At 53.8% G+C, this 22,675-nt stretch overlaps 5 protein-coding genes across 5 annotated transcripts; 2 read left to right on the top strand and 3 right to left on the bottom strand.

Annotated features, from left to right (window-relative positions):
- Positions 1-382: 382 nt before the first annotated feature.
- On the bottom strand, positions 383-2,465 carry CPAR01_07949 (alpha-galactosidase; the record flags this gene model as incomplete). The annotated part of the gene is made up of 4 exons (XM_060492218.1): positions 383-1,317; positions 1,468-1,551; positions 1,702-2,260; positions 2,364-2,465. 4 exons carry the CDS (start codon positions 2,463-2,465, stop codon positions 383-385), a joined length of 1,680 nt encoding a protein of 559 aa, XP_060348588.1.
- A 2,333-nt stretch (positions 2,466-4,798) lies between these two features.
- Positions 4,799-6,802, top strand: CPAR01_07948 (FAD binding domain-containing protein; the record flags this gene model as incomplete). The annotated part of the gene is made up of 5 exons (XM_060492217.1): positions 4,799-4,948; positions 5,041-5,526; positions 5,626-6,071; positions 6,180-6,388; positions 6,522-6,802. 5 exons carry the CDS (start codon positions 4,799-4,801, stop codon positions 6,800-6,802), a joined length of 1,572 nt encoding a protein of 523 aa, XP_060348587.1.
- Positions 6,803-9,226: 2,424 nt separating this feature from the next.
- CPAR01_07947 (uncharacterized protein) lies at positions 9,227-10,942 on the bottom strand (the record flags this gene model as incomplete). Its single annotated transcript, XM_060492216.1, has 3 exons — positions 9,227-10,451; positions 10,510-10,669; positions 10,774-10,942. The coding sequence occupies 3 exons, from the start codon at positions 10,940-10,942 to the stop codon at positions 9,227-9,229; spliced, it is 1,554 nt and encodes a 517-aa protein (XP_060348586.1).
- Positions 10,943-18,856: 7,914 nt separating this feature from the next.
- Positions 18,857-21,622, top strand: CPAR01_07946 (UBA/TS-N domain-containing protein; the record flags this gene model as incomplete). The annotated part of the gene is made up of 2 exons (XM_060492215.1): positions 18,857-21,466; positions 21,521-21,622. The coding sequence occupies 2 exons, from the start codon at positions 18,857-18,859 to the stop codon at positions 21,620-21,622; spliced, it is 2,712 nt and encodes a 903-aa protein (XP_060348585.1).
- A 316-nt stretch (positions 21,623-21,938) lies between these two features.
- CPAR01_07945 (ubiquitin-conjugating enzyme E2-18 kDa) lies at positions 21,939-22,666 on the bottom strand (the record flags this gene model as incomplete). The annotated part of the gene is made up of 2 exons (XM_060492214.1): positions 21,939-22,192; positions 22,267-22,666. Coding segments are annotated over 2 exons (654 nt in total), but the record flags the coding sequence as incomplete, so codon positions are not given.
- Between the last annotated feature and the right edge of the window lie 9 nt (positions 22,667-22,675).

Here is a 22,675-nt window from a genome sequence, read left to right as displayed (position 1 = left end):
GGGAATAGCTTCGTGGCCTGCTGGTATGCGCGAGGCGGGTAGCTGGGCGGCGGGTTTAATCAAATGCGAGATGAGATTGCGTGCTATCGGCAGAGGTAAACAAGGTCGTACATAACACCGTTGCGTTTTCTGGTATTTTGTGAGAAAGTCTTTCATGGTGGATGTTTTCATGTTATCCATCGGCGCTGAACATAAATCAACCAGCTTTTCTCGATTCAGGAGTCGCATCATGGCTCATTGTGCGGTTTCTACTCTGCAGAATCATCGCAATTGACGTCTTTTCTGCCCCTTGCATCCGCGACCCAATAGACTCTTGAACACGCCCCGAACCCAAGTGACCAACCCATCCCTGTCCCCTCGGGCCGGATCCCTTTCTCTTCCATCATCCCCGTGCCGCCCTCTTCACGCACTTGACCTCGTTGATCCTCAAAGCAGCCGTATCGTGGCTCTCCAGTTCTACGATGTACTCGTCCTCAAACACGCCGAGATCCTTGCCAGCCCACATGTCGTGCACAACATACTTCTTCCCGGCCTCCAGCCCAGGAACATCCTTGAACGCGACCGTCTTTTTCTCGGTGCCGCTCAGCGTGTTGAGCACAAACACGTGTGTCCCCTCCACTGAAGTCCCGGACCAGAATTCGGCGGGGTGCGTAATGTTCCACGCTCCGTCCGGGTTCACCCCCCACTTATACGGCTGCGCCGCGGCCCCGAACTCCGGATCCTGATTGAATTTCACCAGTTCCTTCGTGGACAAGATTTGCAAAATCTCGGGCTGAATGCCCTCCAACTTGGTCCCGATGATCAACGGACTCTTCAGCGCGGCCCAAAACGCGAAATGGCTCCTGCTCTCCTGCAGCGTCAGGTTCCCGTTGCCGACCTCGAGCATGTCCCAGTCCCCGTGGCCCCAGAACCCGTTCACGTCGGGACCGCTCCAGAAGGCAGCGTGATTCAAAATCGGCATCAGGCCCCAGGACCACTGGTGCTGGCCGTACCACTCTGGGTAAATGTCGCCCCACATGCGCCAGCTGTGGCCCGTCTCGTTACCCCAGGCCTCGACGTGGGCGTGGCCCCAGGCGCAGAGGGAGTACTGGATCGTCCTTTCCTGGGCTAGGAGGGCGTCGCGCATGATGCGATAGCGTTCTGCCGTCAAGGAGGTCGACCAGTCGTAGCCTGCGGGGGCCGGGAGACCCGTCTTGGAGTTGACGGGGTCGCCGTTGTCTTGGTTTTCGTTGGGGGGTCCGCCGAGCCAGAGTTCGGGGACGTATTTCCAGTCGTCGAACCATTCTTTCGGGACGTTGCAGTTGTCGTACTTTAGGTCTATGGAGAAAGTGAATTGCCTGTTAGAACGTTGATCCGATAATGTGTTTTGCGATGAGTCTAAGGGACGATGGAGGGGTTTGGAGGGGTTAAGTTGAGGGATGACATTGACGCAGGGAGAGTGGAACGGCGAACGGTGATGGAACTTACAGTCGATACCCCATTTCGCAAACGTGGCGGCGTCGATTTCTTCGTAGCCTAGCGATCCCTCGAAACCGCCGCAAGTAGAAGTTCCTATGATAGTTGCGTCAGCACGTTGTCGCAAGACCAAACACTAGAGCATCCAGCATTCTCGCAACATGGATCACAACCAACGGCCTTCACGAAGTCCTCGCGCAACTTGGCATCCTCAGCAATACCAAAGACGGCAGAGATTCAACTCACCCGCATCACTGTAGATCCCAACCTTCAACCCCAACTCGTGGATCTTATCCACCGTATGCTTGATCCCCTGTGGAAACTTCACCTTGTCGACAATAATCTCCTTGGTGACGTTATCCCTCCGCAGCTCCTTGTCGCTCCAGCAGTCGTCAATGTTGACGTACTCGTACCCCAGATCCTTCAGCCCCAGGTCCACAATGTGCTGCGCGACAGTGAGGAACACCGTCTCGTTGATGTCGCACCCGTACTCGTTCCACGAATTCCACCCCAGCGCGGGAAGACGGCCGGTCTTGCCGTCGCGGCTGACAAGTGCCGCGGCCGTAGAGGACAGGCCTACGGCGGCGAGGATGGCCGAGCGCATTGCGAATACGTCGAGGGGTTCCGGCTTATGGCAGGTCTGGTATCGAAGGCTCTCAGTTATCGCGACCTCGCTACAGAGCTGTACTTTTTCCAGAAGATTTGCAAGACAATGCTGGAGAAGAAAGAGCTGAGCCGGCGGGATGAGAAAGAAGGAACCCGAAAAGTGGCTTTGAGGGATCATATAGACGGGAGGACAAACATCCTAGACGCATCCAACATGATCTGCCAACTTCATCGTACCCACGACCATCCCATCCGACAACCCCTCAGTCGCATCGAACGCAAAGTGGCAGAATGCAACAAACCCCAAGTTCATCCCAGTCCCATTGCTGGGCATGGGCGGATGGCCACGCGGTGGCCAAGAATAAGGTGACAGCGCCGATCGCCGTCCTTCGCTCACGACGCATCTTGGGCCGGTTATTCCAAAATCCTGGGCCCATCGCGTAAGGTTACTGTGGAAGGTAGATGATCCAGAGTTGATCTAGAGATGAACCCTGCCGGCCAACCCGCAGTTTGTAGTGACACGGAAAAGCTCAACGTCCCCTCACGAATCTAGGTTCGTTGGACCAGGCCGTGAGGGGGAACCTCAAAAGAAACAGAATACTCTTCAATTGTTGGTGGGCTGCCACCGTCGCATCCAGGAGAAATACGACGCCATCAACGGTGAGGCCCCAGATACGCGGAGGATCGCCGTCCGAAGAAAGATGGGGCCGCGTGCATGACAAGAATGAGGGGAAAGCTCAAATCCTTTGAATAGTCGCCCAACGACAAGAGGCCAATTCCGCCTGTTCATCCAAAGTTGGAGAATCCTAGCCAGACACGGAATTCTCGGGCCAGTCCACCATGGCGGGGTTGTGTTTGTTGGGCGTGGGTGGCATGCAGCTTCTAGAAGCACGTTGGTAGGCAACCTTGGTCTCGCCTAGTGTCGCTACTCTCAACTACCCTTCATCCCACTCGAGATCTGCAGACGGTCATGGTGATTTTGATTATTTGTTGCAATCACCTGCAAGTTGTTTCTGAATAAACATAGATTGAGGGACAAATGCTTCGGTGAACTCCCTCTGCGATGGTGTTTATTGCTTGCCTCACAGATTGCGATGAATGTTGCTAGTCGGAGCCGTTGTGGTAAAGAAATCTTTCATGCCCATTCTAAGCAATTTTGGCATTGGTGAGGTGGGGTTCTAAGGAGGAAAAAAGTCATCTTCTCACCGACCGCCAGGCGACCCGGAGTGATTATTGCCGTTTGAATAAAAATAAATAGCTTTGATACTCTTACTTACAAGCGTGCGGACTCAAATTATAGAGAAAGAGGTCGGGGGCAAGACAAGCATGAGGAACGCCAAGGGCCACAACCTTCATGTCAGCAAGCGGGGGTGTCATCGACAACCGGACTTATTGATAACTCCAGCCATGCTTAGATTGTCTTCTGTTATGGCGCTACGTATATACTCAATAGTTCTGCCTAATACCTTCTAGATAATGATGACAACCACTTTGCTAGGTTTCCTTTAACTCGCCGATCTCCCGGGTCCTCCACCATAGCTTAATTCCAAGAGTTGCTAAGCCCAGAGGTGGATCATCTAGATAACTTCGTTGCCCCCGACAAGCTCTCATTTGCTTCCGCAATACTACCAAGCGAATTGATCCGCCCCGAAGACACCGTAAGTGGTATTTGGACGCGCCAGCTCTTCTCTTTTCCCGCATATCTCCAATATTTTTCGGGTCTGTGAAAGGACATTAGAATTAATGAAGATGAAAGCTCGAATGAGGCCGTCGTAAGGGTGATTGTCTTTTTATGACCAAAATGGCTGATACAGTTTCTCAGATTAAGAAGCATTTGTCATCTAGGTAGCATGTGTTCGACAGCGAGGAGACATTGGCGAGCGGCACGTCCTTCCCATCCTACCAGACACATGGAGCTCTGTTTTGGCTTTCCATTGGTATTCTTGCCGCACCGCAGAAATTCAGTCGTAGTTCCTGGAATTACAGCCATTGATTGGATCTGCCTCCGCGTGCCGTTCCACCTCACTCACTATAATATAGCCTCGAGGTGACGTACTCTTACGGCAAGTCCGACTGTCCCTTTAATACATGTAGTTACTCTCCATATGTACCCCATAATGGGAAGCCAATGTGATTATTGATAGACTGGGTCTAGCATAGATTCTCCAGTGACAAAAAAGTAGCAACCGGACCGAAGGCTAACAAGATACCCTCTATGGTTCGGCAAGTCTTGAACCAATTTTTAGACTCCGTCCCTAGGGGCCTCCTCGTAGGAAATCCTTTCGGATACTTCCGCCGTAACGTCATGTTGAAACCAGAAGGAGGCAAATCGGTGGTAGTTCCCTTTTTTGAAATTGATCTGCATATAGCGAGTTATGTTCCCGATTCAATGTCACCTGCCAAGTTGGATGAACAAGGCTCAGTCATCGCATTTTTCCCTCTTTCTTGGGCACTCCGAGGCCAAGCGTTTATATTCCTCTTCAACCCCCGACGATCTTGTCAGCAAGGGACATAATCTCCATACCGCCGAAAGTCATCAGCAATCCCAATATGCTGTCCCGTACGAGGTCTCCGACTCTCTGTGTGGTGTCAGCGTTCTGATATTGACAACTCGAATTTTCCGCTGCACCTCAATGGCAGCCCTCCAAGAGAAGGACCCAGAACTCAGAAGTATAAGATCTGCGGACAGCCGTCGCCATGTATCGTTCTCGATCCGCGAAGTATTCAAGTTGTGAAGATGCACCCTACCGGACTACTCACTCCTTGCCTCCTAGCCGGCTCCGCCGCCGCGATTGGCGTACCAGCTGCAGCAGCCGAAATCCCAATCGACTGGCATCTAAAAAGATCCCAGCTTGCCGAACCAGTCTCAGCATCATGCGTGCAAGCCGTAAGTTTCCCAAACCTTTGCTTTTATAGGTCTATCTTCTATCTTCCAGAAACAGCACATGAAGCTGAGGATTTCTCTTTCAATCAAACCAGTGCGCCCAGCTCTCCGCCACATTCCCTCCCTCCCGCTTCCACTACCCAGAAAACGACACAACTTTTGCAATCTGGGACGCCAAACAGCAAGAAGTCCGCCCAGCATGCCGCGTCGAACCCATCACCGCGCCCGACGTCTCCCTCACCCTCAAGACCCTCGTCGATAGTTGGTGCCACTTTGCCGTCAAGGGCGGCGGCCACTCACGTAACGCGGGCGATTCCAACTCCATTGCCGGCGTCACTATCGACCTCGACCGCATGAACTCTGTCGAAGTCGTCGGGAACGGCGCCGAAGCCCCCACGCGTGCTAGGATCGGTGGTGGCGCGACGGTGATTCAGGTCTATCAAGCTCTCGAGGGGAGGCAGTTGTCCTACGTGGGTGGCCGGTCCGCGACTGTTGGTATCGGCGGGTTCACGCTCGGCGGGGGAACGTCGCCTTTCTCGAGTCGGTACGGCTGGGCTTTGGATAACGTTTACGAGTACGAGGTGAGTTGGAACATAACACCCTGTCATATTTTGCATTCCTTCTCGCCCCATCAGAAAAGCCAGGAGAGAACAAAACATCACTAACAAGCTCACCGCAAGGTCGTCCTTGCAAACGGCACAGTCACATCAGCCTCAGAAACAAGCAACCCGGACCTCTACTTCGCCCTCCGCGGCGGCAGCAACAACTTCGCCATCGTCACAGCCTTCACCGTCCGCGTCTTCCCCCAAGATGCCGTATCCAGCCAGCGCGCAACATACACCTCCGCAAACACAACCGAGCGTGCCCTCGACGCCATCCACGACCTCTTCACGAACCCCCAACTCACCGCCGACATGGACATGGCCTATGACTTCTATTACATGTACAACCAGGCCTCGGGCGCCTTCTCGCTCATGGGGTCGGAGTGGTACGCTGACCCGGCGGTCGCAGAGCCGGCGGTCTTTAGGGCTATTCGTAGTGTTCCCTCGACAACGAGGACCGCGAGGTTGGGGTCCATGGCGAATCTTACTGGGACGCTGCAGCCGCCTGTCTTAGGTACCACGCGGTATGTCTTACTGTTTCTGTTTATTTCTTCACCATGTTCTGAAGTCCCTATCTCATTCACCTACTAGGACTGCAAGAAACGTGCTGACTATTGATGTCTCCCTCTCAGCCACCTCTTCGGAACAATTAGCACCCTCCCCTCTCGAACCCTTCTCACCCGGGCTCTTGCAATCTTCAGAGAAGAAGTCTCAGCAATCTCCAGCGTCGAAGGCCTGGCCCCGAACCTCATCTGCTACCCTCTCTCGACGACCGCCATCCAGGCGATGAAGCAACGCGGCGGCAACGCACTCGGCATCGACCAAGATGAGCCACTCTACAGTAAGTCGTCCAATACTCGCTCTTCCTCCCTCCCTCCTTTGAACACCCTCTGAACTCCCCTCACCCATCACATATCCAAGTTTTCTCCACTTGATCCTCCCCCTAGGCTAACGTCCACTTCTTTTCCCCCTAGTCTTCCTCGTCTCAACAGCCTGGTCCAACGCCCAAGACGACGCAGCCGTGGGAAAAATGACGGCAAACGTCCTCTCCCGCATGGAAACCTACGCCCAAGAGTCTGAGATCTCGCACCCTTACCTGTACATCAACTACGCGTCCGCAGCGCAGACGGACAAGGTCTATGCTGGGTACGGCGAGGAGAATGTGCGTCGGCTCAAGACTATCGCTCGCGAGGTCGATCCGGAAGGTGTCTTCTCGTCCGAGGGTCTCTGGCGTGGGTTTGTTAAGTTGTTGTGAGGCAAGCTCGCCTATTAAGCCGTTTGGTTTTGGCGGCCGCCGGGGGGTTATGTATCTTGTAGATACCTACACATGTCAGCAGATTGAGTGTTTTCCGCCTGTACGAAGAAGGAATAATTTCTTTTCCTTTGATCCCCGCTTGATGCCCTTGAAGGAGTCCGTTTATAGAGAACTCAGATATCTGCCATCTGTCCAACTTCCCGAATGACTCAGGAGAGCTGCTCGTGGGCTTCTCATCACCGTTCTTGACGTCTTGTGCACCCTTGGCAGGCGGATTTACCTTATCCGACACAGCACACAGCTGACCCGATGGTGATAACTCTTAAGAGCTTCTCTTAGAGGAGATGAGAGCATGAGACACGGTCTGAAGGACCCTGGCGGGGGTTCCTTTGTTTTGTTCTTGTTTTGGACCAATAGGGGTACCACATTATTGATGGCGACCTTAACTTCCATTCTTCTGCCACATTTGGTTCAAGCATGGGCCTTGCGGTGCAAACGAAAGAGACGAGGAATCGAGCATTTTTGTGGCCAAATACACATGAAATGGTTTCGAACGGTGGTAGTACTGTTCTCTTGGAAGCGGAAGACAGAGCCATAGATAGGCGCCTTCTTTCCTCTCGATCTTCCTCCTTCCCACCTGGTTTCCACCGACATCACGCCCGGGTCGCCTTTCCACGCAGTGTTCCTTCAGGAGGGCGGCCCAATCTCACTCGGAAAGGCCCAATTTGTGGACCTCAAAATTTGGGTGCCCTCTAGGCTTGTTCCTTTTTGGATACTGTTACCAGTAGGCACTAGGATATATGGGGAACATGTGTCCAAGCATACCAGATACCTTATTTGCTTCCTGCTCTACCTTGATTGTCACGAAACCTTCCAGACCCTGCCAATTTACTTCCGTTAGGCAAGACACCTAATGGCTATCTTATAGGTTATTTCGCATCCATATCGCGTAAAGCCTCAGGAATGAGCGCACAATTGAGACAATACAAAAAGTCCCGTTCCACGATGCACAGCAAGGTGTCATATGACTCACGACCAACTCAAACGGTAGCAAAATGGGAGCTAATGTTGACATGAGCACTTCGTTCTGATACCACTATGGATGCAGTCCATCAAGGAGATCATAAGAGATACCCTCCTCGCCGAACGCTAGATAAACTTAAAACCTTCCTCTGATCCGATTGACGTGATGTGTTGAAGTTCTCTTGCTAACTTCTTCAAAATCCTCAAGACAAAACATCACAATCTGCCAGGAAGGAGTTTAATACTTTAATTATAACCTGGAGAGGTGGGCGCCCAGGTTGTCCTTCTCCTTCCTACCTTAACCATCATATTCAGTCGGCGCCTTCCCTCGGTCGGGTGGTTCCTTCTGTGGGAAGGCGACATGGCTGATGGTAGACAGGCACGCCCCGATTAGACCACGGGTCGTGTTGAATAAGGTACCTCCTCCCAAGGTATCTTTTCCTAGGTACTGAAAGAACGGTGATGATAAAGCCCACGAGCATCTTTTCCAGAATGTATCTGGAGAAACTGTATAGATGGCAGGATTCTGAGTTCTTATGAAATGTGCCGGGCAAAGGGGGAGTAAGAATGAATTCGTCTTTATTCCGATTTTGTTCGTTCTTTGTTTTTTTTTTGCATTTTCAGATGTCGTTGACTCAGTCTGCCAGCGCCAGGTTTGGCCATATTCAGACATGGACTACCGTACTGCTTCTCAGCCTATACTATGCTTTATTTTTGACATTTTATCATCGACTCATCAGGAGGTCAGTCAACAGTGGGACCATAATGGCATGCAAGGCCGAACATCAAGCGATGTGGGCTTCTGTCACATATGCTACTGATAGAAGTGGAGAGGCGACCTGGTGTTAGACTGGCGATAACTTCTCACGCAATGGCTCCGGGAGGGAAGTGTCTAGTGGATGGATTCGTTGGAATAACCTTAATGCGAATAGGTATCTCTCAAACATCAACCTACAACGCCTACAACATGGACGCAATCAATGCGATGCAAATGCAATCCCCTCCTGACGACGCCCGCCTCACTCGGACTACCATGAAAAGAAGAAACACGTTATAAGGACCAACTCAACTTGATGATTTGCCTCCTAATGATTGCCGTAAACTCATGACGCAGGCCATATCGTGCCCGAACCTTGCTAGCTACCACCAAGAAGGAAAAAAGTGTCCGTCTGCTCAGAATGTCCAGACAACAACGATAATGTTCTTGAGCAAGATGCGAGAGAACCAATGGGAAGCCAAATCATCTCAATGGGGTAGGTTTTCCACTGGATAGAGAGAATAAGACCGCCACATCCTGATGTGGCGTCCCTTAACAACGACGTCCGCAACCCTGATTTTTTTCGCACCCAGATACAAGAGGGAGTCTCAACTCCAGAAATTGAGAAAACACGTTTTCATCACCTAGACGTGGTGATGACGGTGCTGGTGAAGGTGACGCTTGGCGCGCATGGCGGGAGCCGAGGCCGACGGAGTAGGAGTCACAGTCAGGGTAGACGTGATATCCTCGTACTCAGTGACGTAGACAATGTCCTCCTCCCAGCAGATGATGGAAACGGTGTTGACCGCAGTGATGGTCTGAGTAGACACGCAAGACATACCCGGAGCAGAGGAGCTGGCCGGAGTAGAAGTGGTGATGGGCTCAAAGACCGGGGTGGGAGTGAGCTCGGGAGTGGGAGTAGGCTCAGGAGTAGGGGTGGCCACGGCCTCAGCAGCAACCGTCTCGGAGACAGAGCTGGATGAGCCGTAGGGAATCTTGCCAGTCTCCTTGAACACTTCACCGGGGAGAGGGTTGGAGGTAGCGGTCTTGCCAGGCTTGTAGGTGAGAGTGGGAACGGTGGGAGCCGCAATGGTGGAAGTGGAGCTCACGGGGTCAGCGTTGCCGCCCTCGGACGAGCCGTCAGCGTAGGTGATGGGGCAGTTTCCAGGAAGCTGGGCATCGGGGCCGGTAACGTTGTCCTTGGCGACGAGATCGGGAACCTTCATCTCGCACTGCTTGGAAGTGGCCTCGTCCTGGAGACTGAAGACGGCGCAGTCCTCGATGCGACCGGACAGGTTGGTGCAGGTGTCGACGGCAGACTGGAGGAAGTCCTCATCCCAACCGGAAATGAAGTCGGCGTGGTATCCATATCCCTGAGTATCACCGTTGGCAATGACGAAGCGGCCAGAGCGGTCCTTGAAGGCGTAGGTGTTCCAGATGACCTCGTACAGAAGGTTGGGGGTCGAGGTCTCGAATCCATCAGGGCAGGTACCATCAATGACAAGGTCAGGGTAGGCCATGTGAGACTTGTGATCAGTGGAGTCGACGTCCTTTCCGTTCCAGCACGAAGGGAACATCATCTCGAACCGAACGCCATTAGCGCAGTTGGCATCGAGATAAGTCTTGTCGGGAAGGAAGTGACGGTAGAGGGTGCCCTCGGGGTCACGGCCATAGTTGAGGCAGTTGAAGCCAATGGCACGCTGACGAAGAACAGACTGGTCAGTCTGGCCGAGGATAGCCCACTCGGACTTCTGGGGGTCAGGCTTGGAAGGGTCTCCAGCAGTGTAGTTGCGGCGGTTGGTGTCGCCAGCAATCATGCGGAAGCCAGGGGGGAATGCCTTGATATCCTTTCCATTAAGAAGGTAGTACCTGGTGCAGTCAGTATCAAGTACTTTGTTTGCTGCTTCGAGAGCAATGAGAGACTTACGCAAGCAATCCTCCAACTTGATCAACAAGCTCAAACTCTCCAGTGGCAGAGTCCTGGAAGTACAGGGCCGGGTGCCAGTAGGCCGACTTGTCCTGCTTGACACGGCAGGAAGTGCAGTCGCTGGCGGTAAGGTCGCCAAAGTCAGCGGTAGGAGAGATGCCTGATTCTGGAGTAAGCGACCCATGAAAATAAAATAATAGCGATGCTGTGGTGACAAGAAGGCAGGTGCATAGTTCAAATATCAGAAGGATTCATTAAACTTACCGCCAGAACCGTGAATAGCGTGAACGTGAGGAGCGGCGCCACCAAAGGACATGAGAGGGTCGACACGAGCAAGGCCAACGCGGCCAGGGCACTCCATGCGCCAGAAAGCCTCGGCGCTGTTGATGAGGGCGCTGACAAGAGCCAGAGCCTGGGTGTTGGACAACTTCATCGTGGCGATTGATGAGTATTGTCGAGGGGAAGGTTGTGGTGATGAGATGTGAAGGGCGAGGTGAGATAAGGTGATACAAGGGTTGAATGGGTATCAAAGTAGGAAAATTCGACTGAAAGACAAGTCCGTTTGCTGGTCTTGAAAAAGATCTGAAGAAAGTCCAAGCCCAGTTGGATTCTTGAAGGAAGGCTGGAGAATGAGAGATCTTTGAGAAGGTCAGCTTTGCGCAAACGATATTTGTGAGTTTTCTGTCGAGGTGTAGTGCGGTGTGGTGTGTTGTGTTTCGTGGGTGAGGAAGTTTCTCAGGCAGAGAAGAGATGCGACGCGTGGGTGATATGGAGGCCCGGCTGCTATTCACCGAGGAAGGAGCAAGGCAGGAAGCAACAGAAAGTGAAGGGAAGGTGCGATGGGTTAAGCGAGGCGCTGATTGGGTCGTCGGTGAAGTTGGTGATGGAAGGAGGGAAGGAAGGAGCAGGTGTAACCCGACTCACCCTGTGGCTTCTTCTTTTGGACTCTTCAACAATGAAATCAGGGTCAGATGTTAGAGACAAAAGGGTCCTGCAAATCTGTTCGGAATGACGACAAAAAGTTTGATCTTTCCAGGTGATTTTCTTCCGTCAGCTTTTGCGCTTTCCAGTGGCTGGGAGTTGGTTTCCTGGACACGTGACGGATTTCAATGGTGGAGGCTTCGGCGGTGGCTCGGTGAGAGAGTTGGCGATGTTTTTCGACCGGGCTCGGCAATGTCTAAGAGACTTCGGGGTTGGTCCTTAGCAATGCTGATTCGAGGCTGCTACAACACAGAGATCCTACGATATTCCGTCGTCGATGTCCAGCACCACCGGCAGAGTTCAGGTTCGGGATGTGTTGAGTGAGTGCGTTTCTACGGCGTAGACAGATCTCCGTGAGTCAGGTTGGCGAATTTGGCGACGAAATTGCTGATTCCTTTTCTTATATCGTCACAGAGTACGTTTCTACTACGACAAGTTGATTGATCTATTCGTGTTGGCGTCGAAAGATCGACACGCGAGGTGGTTACGAGGCGATGCGCGGTGTAAGACGATGTCGTAAAGACGCTAGTCGGAAGGTCTTGTTGCGAGGAAGCGGGAGGTTGGAAAACCGTTACGATGATACCAGAAGTTGGCGAATTCGGCTTTTCGTCTTGTCGATCCTCCTATGAGTTTGCCCGAAAGTTCGAGGCGAGAAACAAATGCGATCAACACACACACCAAACGGGGTCCAAGAGAAATGAATGTGCTGGTTAGTCCTGACTACGAGTAGCAGGAAAGCCAAGAAAAGGAGCGTAATCCGCAGCTTGTGGATTTTTTTTTTGTCAAGGTTTAAAAAACAGAAAAAGGAATGGCTGAGTGCGACGACCCTAAGAAGAAGGGCGAGGCCACAAATGCGAGAGAGCGAGCGTTGAGAGTGAGCGTGATTTGAGAGAGTGACAGTCGAAAGACCCCGTGTAGGTGACGAAAGGAGGGGGAGAAACGAGGGGACAAGAGGGTGAACACTGGAATGAAGGTGATGCAGAAAAAGGGCATCTAAAGAGAAGGAAACGGGTGGGCAGGTGGAGTGAGAGACATGGCTAGAGGATATGGCATTTCTGGTGGTGGGATGCAAGGCGGGAACTCTCAAGGGGGGTGGGAAGGGTGAACGGGGGGCGCAAGACAGGGGTCGAGGGATGGGATGCCGAACGAGGTTGCTAACTTGCTGGAGCCCTTTTTGCTGTGCAGTTTACGGCAACTTCTTCCACTCCCCTTTCGCCTTGTTCAGGTCTTCCTATTCCTCTTGCACTCTCATTTGGACGCTACGCAGTAGTCACTATCCGTACTGCGTAGGTTACTTTGAAAAGCAGGCACCACCATGCCATGGCTCATCTCCATTGATCCCCGTTCTTGGCCACCGGGGGGAACGAGCGAACAAATGGGGGAAGCGGGCAGTGACTTCTTACAGATGAGATGAGATGGAGCGCTTGCTCAAGTTGTTCTCTCCTCGCTCTTAGCCCCGTTTGGTTTGGTTCTACCTTCCGACGAGGATAGCCAAGCAAAGGCAAAGGAAATGGGGGAGCATGGGGTCACGAGAAGAAATGGCGCATTCTCTTCCCGTTCTCCTTGATAACATACATAGTACACCTTTCTCTATCTCTCGCCCTCACTATCAGGGGTCTGGGATTGAGCAACGCTGCGCCTGCAAATGCCAGTAACAGGTGTTCGTCTGGTGGTTCCTACCTTAGAATTCATCTGTTCATTGCGCCAATGCTCAGACCAAACGAGGGCACTGACTGCCGCTACAAAGGAGTCGTGGACCTCATGACCGGGCTTCTGGTGGGTAAGCGTCGTTGCTTCTCTGGCCTCTGATTGAGGGGTCTCTTGAAACTCTCCTTCTTGGCTCGAGATTGTGTTAGTGACAGCGGACGACAGCCGCCTCCTGTCTCCGAGGTGCAGCCACTGCGACGCTACGACCCTGCGACGCAACCACTGAACGATTGAACCAGGGCTCTGGCGGCCAGCCTAGGTAGGGTGGTAAGGTACTCCGTATGTGCCCTCAATCCTTCCAGCATGGAACGGCGATATGCCCCAGGGCAGTGGTCGGGCGAACAGTGTGTGTGGTCGGGATCGCTCTGGATGTGGGTTGGAATAGATTAAGGCACTGCTTCAAGGGGCCGGGCCAGCGCGACGCGACCAGGATCCTGCTGGCCGTGTGACGTGGGCAGGCTGGGTACATGGCGAATGTACCGATGGTGTGGGAGGTGGCTTGTACCCCTCGACGTTTGGCTACCACAGGAAAAGGTACCTGAAGGCTTGCCGCTTGCCGCTTGGCCCCTCGCGGCCTTGCCCCCTTTGCATATCATCCAATGCTTGATGCTTGACTCCGTGGAGCCAACCACGACGCCTTTCTGCTGTACTCCAGACGACGGCGGACGCAGGAGTCGAGGGTATACGAGAAGCGAGAGGCGAAAAGGCGAAATTTCTTGTACTCTACTCTATAGTCTATACAACGACAGACTATAGCGTAAAAGAAGCATGAAGCAATGACCAGAACAGAGAGGCGAAGCGGCAGCCTTGGATCCATCGCAGAAGAGGAGACCGACCCATATGGGTACGGACATTGCAGATGGACCATTGCAGCACTGGGTTAGACTAAATGCGAGGATGGCCGGCAATGCCAGTGCGAGTCTGCGAGATGGAATTGGGTTGCTGAGCATGGGACGAGATGAGTTATGACTGTGAGAGACCCAGCGGAGAGGTGCGATGACGAAGCGCGGATGGGGGATGTTGATCATGCTGCGCCGTGCGATGCGCCGCTGCGATGCATTTCGATGTGTCGGGCAGCCGGTGCTGGCGGCGCAGCGGCGCAAGCTGGTCAGACACTGCTGTAGGAAACTTGTGGCTGCTTCACGTTTGTATCGCTGGCCTTACGAGCCAGCCGAAATGGAGGATCACGGCGATGACACCACATTGCAGGCTGTTTGGCCAGTCCACGTTCGGGTTACGGCTGCATCGTTGCGCATCGTGCATGGCACCAAGCATTTAGCACCAACGGTTTGGCGGGAGATGTGAAGGACGGTGTGATGCGATAGCTCGGGGTGTACCGGCGTAGCCTGCAGAATTACACTACTTTTGATCAGTACATGTGCCGTACGGAGTAAGGTAACTAAGATAATCATGGAAATACCGCGAATGGCTCCAGATTGACAAACGCGATATGCAGGTACCGGCGGTTGCATCCACAACCGCAGCCACCGTGCTGGGCATGGGCAAATTGGGGGCCACTTGAGTAACGACCCAAAGGAGCAACCAAATATCCGCATTGCAGATGATCACAGATGGATCCGAAGCCGAGTGGTCGTATGGAGTAGAAAATGGAGATGATGAACTGGAGTCTTTTAGATGGACAAGAAGAAAATGTCAAGCCAAAAGAAGAGACACCTCGATTCCCCAGGGCAAGAATCCCAGAGCCCCTTCTTTCTTTCGTCTGAGGATCTGCAGCCAATGACACGGTGTGACGGGATGCTCCTGTCCCGGTGTGGGGGGAGGGAAGGAGGAAGAGAACGAAACCTGCCTTACTTGAGAAGGAGGGACGAACACACCAACTGTGACTGGCTATCACTGCCGTTACTCCGTTCGTTCCATTCCTTCCCCTGGTCTTGTAGCTTCCATACCAGCGCATAATGGAAGGAGCAGCACAGTATGGGTAAACCCCATGTATGGTACTTTGCCTTACTTGGGAAGGAACTTGGGTACTTGAGCCGTTGGTTGTGCGTCCCTCTTGCCCCCTTTTGAAAGGTACTTCGGGGGAAGGCAGGAACGGGGTCGAGAGAGGGGCAGGAGGAGATCTCACTTTAGGTACGTACTCCACCCGGGTGGAATCCAATTGCATGGAACAATGCAAGAGCCAATCACGCTCCTTTTCCCCCTGACAGCTCTTGACATTTTTGACCAATGGAAATGGTGTCCGCCGCCAGACCAGAAGGTCAGATGGGGCCGAACGGGCGGCTGGGATCTGCGCTAACGTCAGGCATCTGCAAGCTGCCCGCCTAATGCAGTAAAGTCCCTCTGGAAGCCAAAATTCCCAGCAGGCGCCGGCTCCGACGAGGAAGTCACAATCAACGTCCACAGAGAGCGACATCTCAATTTGAACCAGGGGATAACACACCGGCGCCGCAACGGACGCTTTGTCTTTGCCTCTTTCAACCTATCATCCATCCTCCGGCCACCCGACCCCGGATCATCTTCGCCCTACAATCTGCTGGCTCATCTTTAATATGGATATCGGGATCAATCCACGGCAGCCACGGCAGGATAGCTGCGCCAGACCTCTGCACCTCTACGCATGCGCAGTAAGCTCTGGAATCTGGTTCCATTGTTGCGTAAAGGTGCGCAGACGAAAGAAGCAATCACGGTTCACGAAGCAATCATGCCCATTTTTGCGGCAAATTTGCGCCGCGTAGATGCTAGAAACGATGAAACCACGAGATTGCTATTCTTCTCCTTGTCATTCGGCCGTGGTACCGAGCAAACCCTCGCTACCTTACGGATATTCGTACCCGCTTGGAAGTTGGCTCAGCTGTCATCGGGATGACCGGCCACCATGCTCTCTGTGCGCCAGGAACAAGAGAACAAACCCCGCGAATATTCTGGCGATCCAAGGAGATTATTTGTAGGGCGACACATGCATCCTCACATGGATCCCGGAAAGACCAACGCTCCGCTGCTGCTCAGCGCCCACAAACATACCTCGTGCGGCTGAGCCTCGCGCCATTTCCCAGTGATGAGGTGCCAATGTACGAATACTAACATGCAGACACAGCAGTCAAAATGAGTCCTCGCACTACAGGCACTTGGCTGAGCCTTCACCTTCTTTCTTGGCAGCGAACATCGAGAAGGAAACAATTCCATCACGAGATTTGAACCCCCCCTCCTTCGCACGACATCCTTGGGCCGGACCCTAATCCAGAGACACACACAACTGCCTGTCTCATTTTACTCGAGGCAACGGTCGCCACTTGGCACCCTCGTGCGACAGCGCGTTGTCCCCCCTCGGTGGCTGTTCAAGCCTGGCGTTAATCGCACGAGGCAGATGCAAACATTTCAGCCATGTCAAGATGACACTGGCGCTTTTTTGCTTCCTTCTTCCGCTTCAACGGCCGGCAGTCTTCGGGTGATCGCCAGGCGGCCTTTATCCCTATCACCAAGAAGAAATAGTGCCCGAACAACACTGTTATTCCTCGTCTGATGAGCGGCGCACTTGCTAATACGAACAGCATGTCTCGCCATGTGCGACCTTCTGTTCAGCTCCCGACGGGCCTTTCATCGCAAATTATATGCTCTTCTCGCTGATCAATTACGAGTCAAGCTTGAGATTATCGTCATAACCCAAAGCAAGGGTCCGTTTGCCAGATCTTCAGATTGGCATGGACACGGCCCGCTCAGCAAACCGAGCAGCGCCTCGCGACTCAGCTCCGAACCAAAATAAAGTCGCCCATAATCAGCGCTCATCGGCATCTCCAGCTCTTCATCCTCGTATTATGAATTTCTGGGTGACGACATTGTGGAAGAGCCACATATCTGTAGTCCGAACTGAGGAAGCACACTGGCATGTGGCAATGATGTTGGAAGAAGCTCCTCTGATCCACGACGGTTTTACCGTCGCCACCGCCGTACGGATGCACTAGCTAGCACACCGTGCGAATACTGCGTACACCACCAGCTCAGCTCAGCTCAGCCTTCTCGAGATCTTCTTCCCCTGATCACCACTTCCAGGGAAGATCCCAGGCCGCGACACATGCAGCGAGTTTCAGCACCTTGACCGATTGAGGCGGTGCGCCAATCACCTGAACTTCTAGAGTACGGCACCAACAGCCAAGGCTTGTCGTCCCAATGATTTGCGGTGCGTTGCACCACACTCCCAGAAACTTCCGACTTTTGCGCTGCCCTTCAAACGCGAGAGATTTGTCTGCCTGTCTCCAGGAGTCAATTCTTAAGCTTACTCTCATTGTTTCTCCAAGCGAGGAAACAGTAGTTGCATCCACAGATTGACCAGAGAACAACCATACTACGTAGGCAAGCAACTCATTGATGCTTGCAATTCGGAAACGCATAAGCTTGGAGACGTGAACTGTGGTCCTCTGGTGCGGACCTCACTCCGTATGCCACACTATCCATATCTTTGTTCTTGTCGTTTGCCTCTATTCGCTTTTCGGACCGACCATTAGATCGTCCAACAAGTCACGTCTGCCCTTTCATGACCCTAGAAAAAGACATACCCCGCAAAGTTTCTCATGGCTCGTTCCAGTGAAGGAATGCTCCCTTCCTGTGCTCCCAGCTCCTTAGGAATTAAGAGACAATGGGATGGAGCCATCAGCAAATCGACGACACGTAAGACAGTGATTTCCATCCGAACAATCAGGGGCACAAATCTCAGGGACCCGAATCCTACTCAAGACCCAGATATTGGGCGGGACTATCGGCCGAACAGCCGCGGTAGTAGACCCGTCAGCCGGGGGTTTCGAAGTGATTGAGATGCGCTCCTATCCCTTGACCACGACCCTCGCTATTCATCCCAGAGGTAATGACGTACTTGTCAATGGAGTTAATCCGATCCGGGGCTCCGTTTCTCAGCAAATATCGCGGTAGTTGATGAAGCCGTAGGCCTGGTGCCAGTGGTAGACTTGCTAGAACGTCATTTGGAAGCTGGGGATATGAACCACAGAAGACAGCGCCGGGAATGAAGAGTGTCGGAAACACGGCCACCATCACTTGCCAGTTGAACTTCGCCCAAGGCATGTTGATCCCGGGGAGTTCGAGATGCGACTCGCAGGAATGTGCAAACAATCGCTTGCTGGAATTCGCCAGCAACTGGAATTCGGCGCAGTGTTCGATGTGGCTTGGGTTCCGAAGCTGTGTGGAGTTCATTTCATGCAGCCGAAGCTTGTGACTTTGGCCAAGGCCAAGGAGCTCATCGAAATGGGCGGACGGAGTGAGCAGTAACTTAGTAAGTAGCAATTGGGTTTATGCCACAATCTCAAAGTGACAGCAGCGATCATCCCAAACGCGGCACATTTGTTTACCCCTATCTTCGCTTTCGGCGCCACCCGTGAAATCTAATCTGCTGGGTCGTGCACTCTGAATGGCACCTAACTCTTAACGCCGATGTGTCTCCTCACTCCGCCCCATGTGGCGCAGTCGGCAGTCACTAGCCAAATCGACCTCAGCTTCAGCCACGCCTGTCCCACATGCCACCTTACGTGCACACGACACCGCACGCAATCAACGAAGCCCGAGGCAGGAACAAGTGGCATTCGAAAGTCAACAAGCAGCCGAAAACGATGCATTGAGCCACCTTCAATGCCCTCACGACCTCACGAAGCTCATGAAATGAAGTTTACACCTTGACCTTCACCAAGTTTTAAAGATGGATGATCTCTCGGGATTGAATTGGTCGTCGTCGACCAACACGACGAACAACAAGCCGCCGCCGATGAACCCCTCGGGCGCCAACTACTTCGGCTCCATGCGACCGGCCAACTCAACGCCATCCCCCTTTCCCTCTGGCCGTAACACGCCTCTGTCCGCCCAAGGATCAGGAGCCGTGGCTGCGAAACCTCCACCCGCGAAGCCGCCAGCCGATAGTTTCAGCAACTTGATGAGCTTTGGTGGTGCTGGGGCTGCGAAACCGACATCGAAACTCACCTTGCTGGAACAGCAGCAGCGACTCGAGGCTGAGAAGAGGAAGAAGGAGGAGGAGAGGAAGAAACAAGCGCAGGCGCAATTTGGCGGTGGTTTCTTGGATACGCTGGGATCGGGCTCAGTGTCGAGGACGACGTCCCCTGGCATACTGTCCCCTGGCTCTTCTACGGGCAATAAGGCCAGTGATGATGACGACCTCTTCGCGGCGTTCAACTCTGAGACCAAGGTCGACAATGCTAGCCACTACCCTCCGCCTCCTCAGAAGAGCCTCTCGCCTGCGATCGCCCCTGGCTTGGACCTCAGCAACCCAACCGCATGGAATCAGGCGCCTGCCCCTGCCAATGGCGGCTTTGGGGACGACGACGATCCGTTTGGTCTGAACCAGCTGAAGCCCAAGGCCGCATCTCCAGCACCCCCATCGACGAACGATGATGATGACGACTTCCTCGGAGACCTAGCCCGTCCGGTCGAAGAAGTTCGGCGCAAGCAACCCACCCCACAGCCCAAGGGGCCTGAGCCCGGAAAACCCATTGAGGCATCTGACTCCAGCTCAGATGATGAACGGCAGCCAGCTCCCAGGGGCGAGATGGCCGAATTTGACAAGGCTGTCGCGCAGCTCGTCGATTACGGCTTCACCCCTGAAAACGCTCGAAGGGGTCTGACAGAGAGTGGTGCGGGGTTGAATGTGCAAGCAGCGGCCAACTGGCTTTTGGACGATGCTCACCGACAAGCCAAGGCGAAGGCTCAAGGAAAGGATCCAGCCGCTGCTTCAAGGAGAGGACGAGATGATGGTGGCAGACAGGATAGCCAAAGACGGGCTGATACCAGATCCCCTGCCGGTGAAGCTGACTTCTCAAAGACTGCGGCGGCTATGGGAAATAGCCTTTTCAAAACAGCCAACTCTCTCTGGAAGACTAGCAAGAAGCAGGTCGCGGCTGCAGTAGCAGACTTTAACCAATCCGAGGGCGACCCTAGCCAGCCGAAATGGATGCGCTCATCACAAGCTGATCGTGCTCAGCCTGAGCGGCGGGTGGCCGAGGCTACAGACGAGGCTATGATGCTGGAGTCTGGCGGTCGACCGCAAAGAAAAGCCGGGCAATCGTCGCAGTCTTCGAGACCAGAGGCCCCTCGCCGGACAGCATCCCCAAGAGACCAGTCTCCTGCGGTATCGGCCCCGTCAAGCGGCAGAGGCACTCCGGTACCCAGATGGCAGCAGCAGAGCGGCCCAGCAATACCGGATTCAAGAAGTCGCGCAAGCAAGCTGGCAATGGCGGACGACAGCGCGGCTTCGTATGTCAGCCCTGCTAGGAGGAAGAAGGCGACACCTCAGCCGGAAGCGCCTGCGTCCCAGCAGGAGGACCCGGACCTGCTTTTCGGTTCACAAGCTCCGAAGCCCTCGCAGTCACTCCCTCATCGCCCGGCTCAATCATCGCAGCCATCACGACCCGTCCAGCCCTCTCAAGCCTCGCGGCCTGCAAGACCTCCATCTCCCAAGCCAGCCCCTCGTCCCGCTCGTCAAATCCCACCCATTACACCTGCGGCGGTACAACAGTCAACAAAACACCGTCTCGATGGAACTGCTCACTTCAAGAGAGGAGATTACGGCGCAGCTCATTCATCTTATACGTCATCACTATCTGCTGTGCCATCTTCGCATCCTCTTGCGATTGTTATCCTCACAAACCGCGCGTTGACATCGTTGAAGAACGGCGAACCCAAGCGTGCTGTTGAAGACGCTGATGCTGCACTCAAGATCATTGGTCCTGGTGGAGGTCAAGGCGAGCAGGTGTCTGTTGTGGGCGACACCGGCACCCAGGAGAATCGCGACATGCGGGATCTGTACGGCAAGGCATTAAGCCGCAAGGCCGAGGCCCTCGAACAGATGGAGCGATGGGGTGATGCCCACGCCGTCTGGTCAACCTGCGTGAAGAACGGCGTCGGCGGTCCTACCGCTATCTCTGGCCGACAAAGATGCCAGTCAGCCCTGGCTCCCAAGCCCAAGCCTAAGCCTCGACCAGCCGCTACTGCTCCTGCTCGGTCACGCCCTGTAGCAGCTTCTGCTAAGAACATGGAAGCCGTGGAGCGCTTGCGCAAGCAGAATCAAGCAGCGGCGCAAGAAGACGATGAGAAATTTGCGCTGTCGGAGAAGGTTGACGCCAAGATTGCGGCATGGAGAGATGGAAAGAGAGATAACCTGCGTGCTCTCATCGGTAGCTTGGACTCGGTTCTCTGGGAAAACAGCGGATGGAAGAAGGTTGGGCTGCACGAGCTTGTCATGGCCAACAAGGTGAAAATTCACTACATGAAGGCCATTGCTAAGTGTCATCCCGATAAGGTACGTTATTTTTGATTTACTTGGTGACTATGGGCCTGCGCTAACAATGTGTAGCTTCCGCAAGACGCTAGCACGGAGGTGAGACTTATCGCTGCTACGGTCTTTGCGACGTTGAATGAGAGTTGGGATAAGTTCAAGTCCGAGAACGGATTGTAAATACTTTAGGGGCTGCATGGAAGAGAGGGCTTAGACGTGTGAAAGAGCGGATTTAGTACTGCAAGCACGGCAGGAAAGCTGGGGGCATTTATCCCGAATGCAAGCGGGCAAGCAAGCATTGACGAAGGAAGTGAATATTCGAAGCCATGTTTGATTGATTCCCCAAACGCCGTGCTATGCTTGTAGTGTCGACCGCACCCTCTTATGTCTGCCTACGTTGATCCTTCAAATCTCTCTCTCTACTAAAGTAGTCCGCCGAGTGGTATTCTATGGATAAGGTATTTATGTGTTCTCGCCAGAAGGAAGACCTGCCACATCACAGACCCAGCGACCGCCGGACGCCGTCGCGAACCTTTTGCTCGTATTCCGTCCTCCGCTCGCGCCACATCTTTGCAGCCTCGACGTTGGCAGGGCTCTCGTCGTTTGGCTCGGCGAGCATGCTCATGACGGAGATGAGGATCTTTTCGACCGACTGGATCGGGGACCAGCGCTCCGAGGCGTGTTCGTAGTGGTTTGGGTCGTCGCCTGGGGGGTGGAGGATGGAGATGCAGACTAGGCCGCTTGGGTAGACTGGGTTTGTGGTTAGCAATGCCTTTCACTTTTCTATTAGGTCCATATCAGGGGTGCGCAATAGGAGACTGTACTATTCGGATGCCACATGTCGACGAGGAACTTCATGGTCGGTGGGGCGAGAGGGTAGTCCTTGGGGAACTTGAGCTCGGCGGGGAAGACGCCGCCTTCGAAGGGTGTTCCCTCGGGGCCTTGGATCAGGGCCTCCCAGTGAAGAAGGTCATCTTCGGATACGGGGCCGGCGGTGATGCCTTCTGGGGGGTTGTTTGTCAGGGCGCGGTACTCTTGGAGGAGCCGGCGGTGGGCGGTGGATTGGGCCATGGCTAGCGCGGTGTTGCGTGTCTCGGGTTGACTCGGATCGAGAGGTTTAGAGTCGCAGAGAGCTGAAGAAGGATGGGGAGAGATGCGAGGTTTGTAGGCAATGATCGAGGGAAGGCCAGGGATCAAGATGGTTGTCGGGTTGATATCTCCGGTGACTTACAC

This window comes from Colletotrichum paranaense (genome assembly GCF_030867605.1).
Source record: "Colletotrichum paranaense strain IMI 384185 chromosome Unknown Scaffold_6.1, whole genome shotgun sequence".
NCBI classification, from domain to species: Eukaryota; Fungi; Ascomycota; class Sordariomycetes; order Glomerellales; family Glomerellaceae; genus Colletotrichum; species Colletotrichum paranaense.
This window is presented reverse-complemented; position numbering and strand designations above follow the sequence as displayed.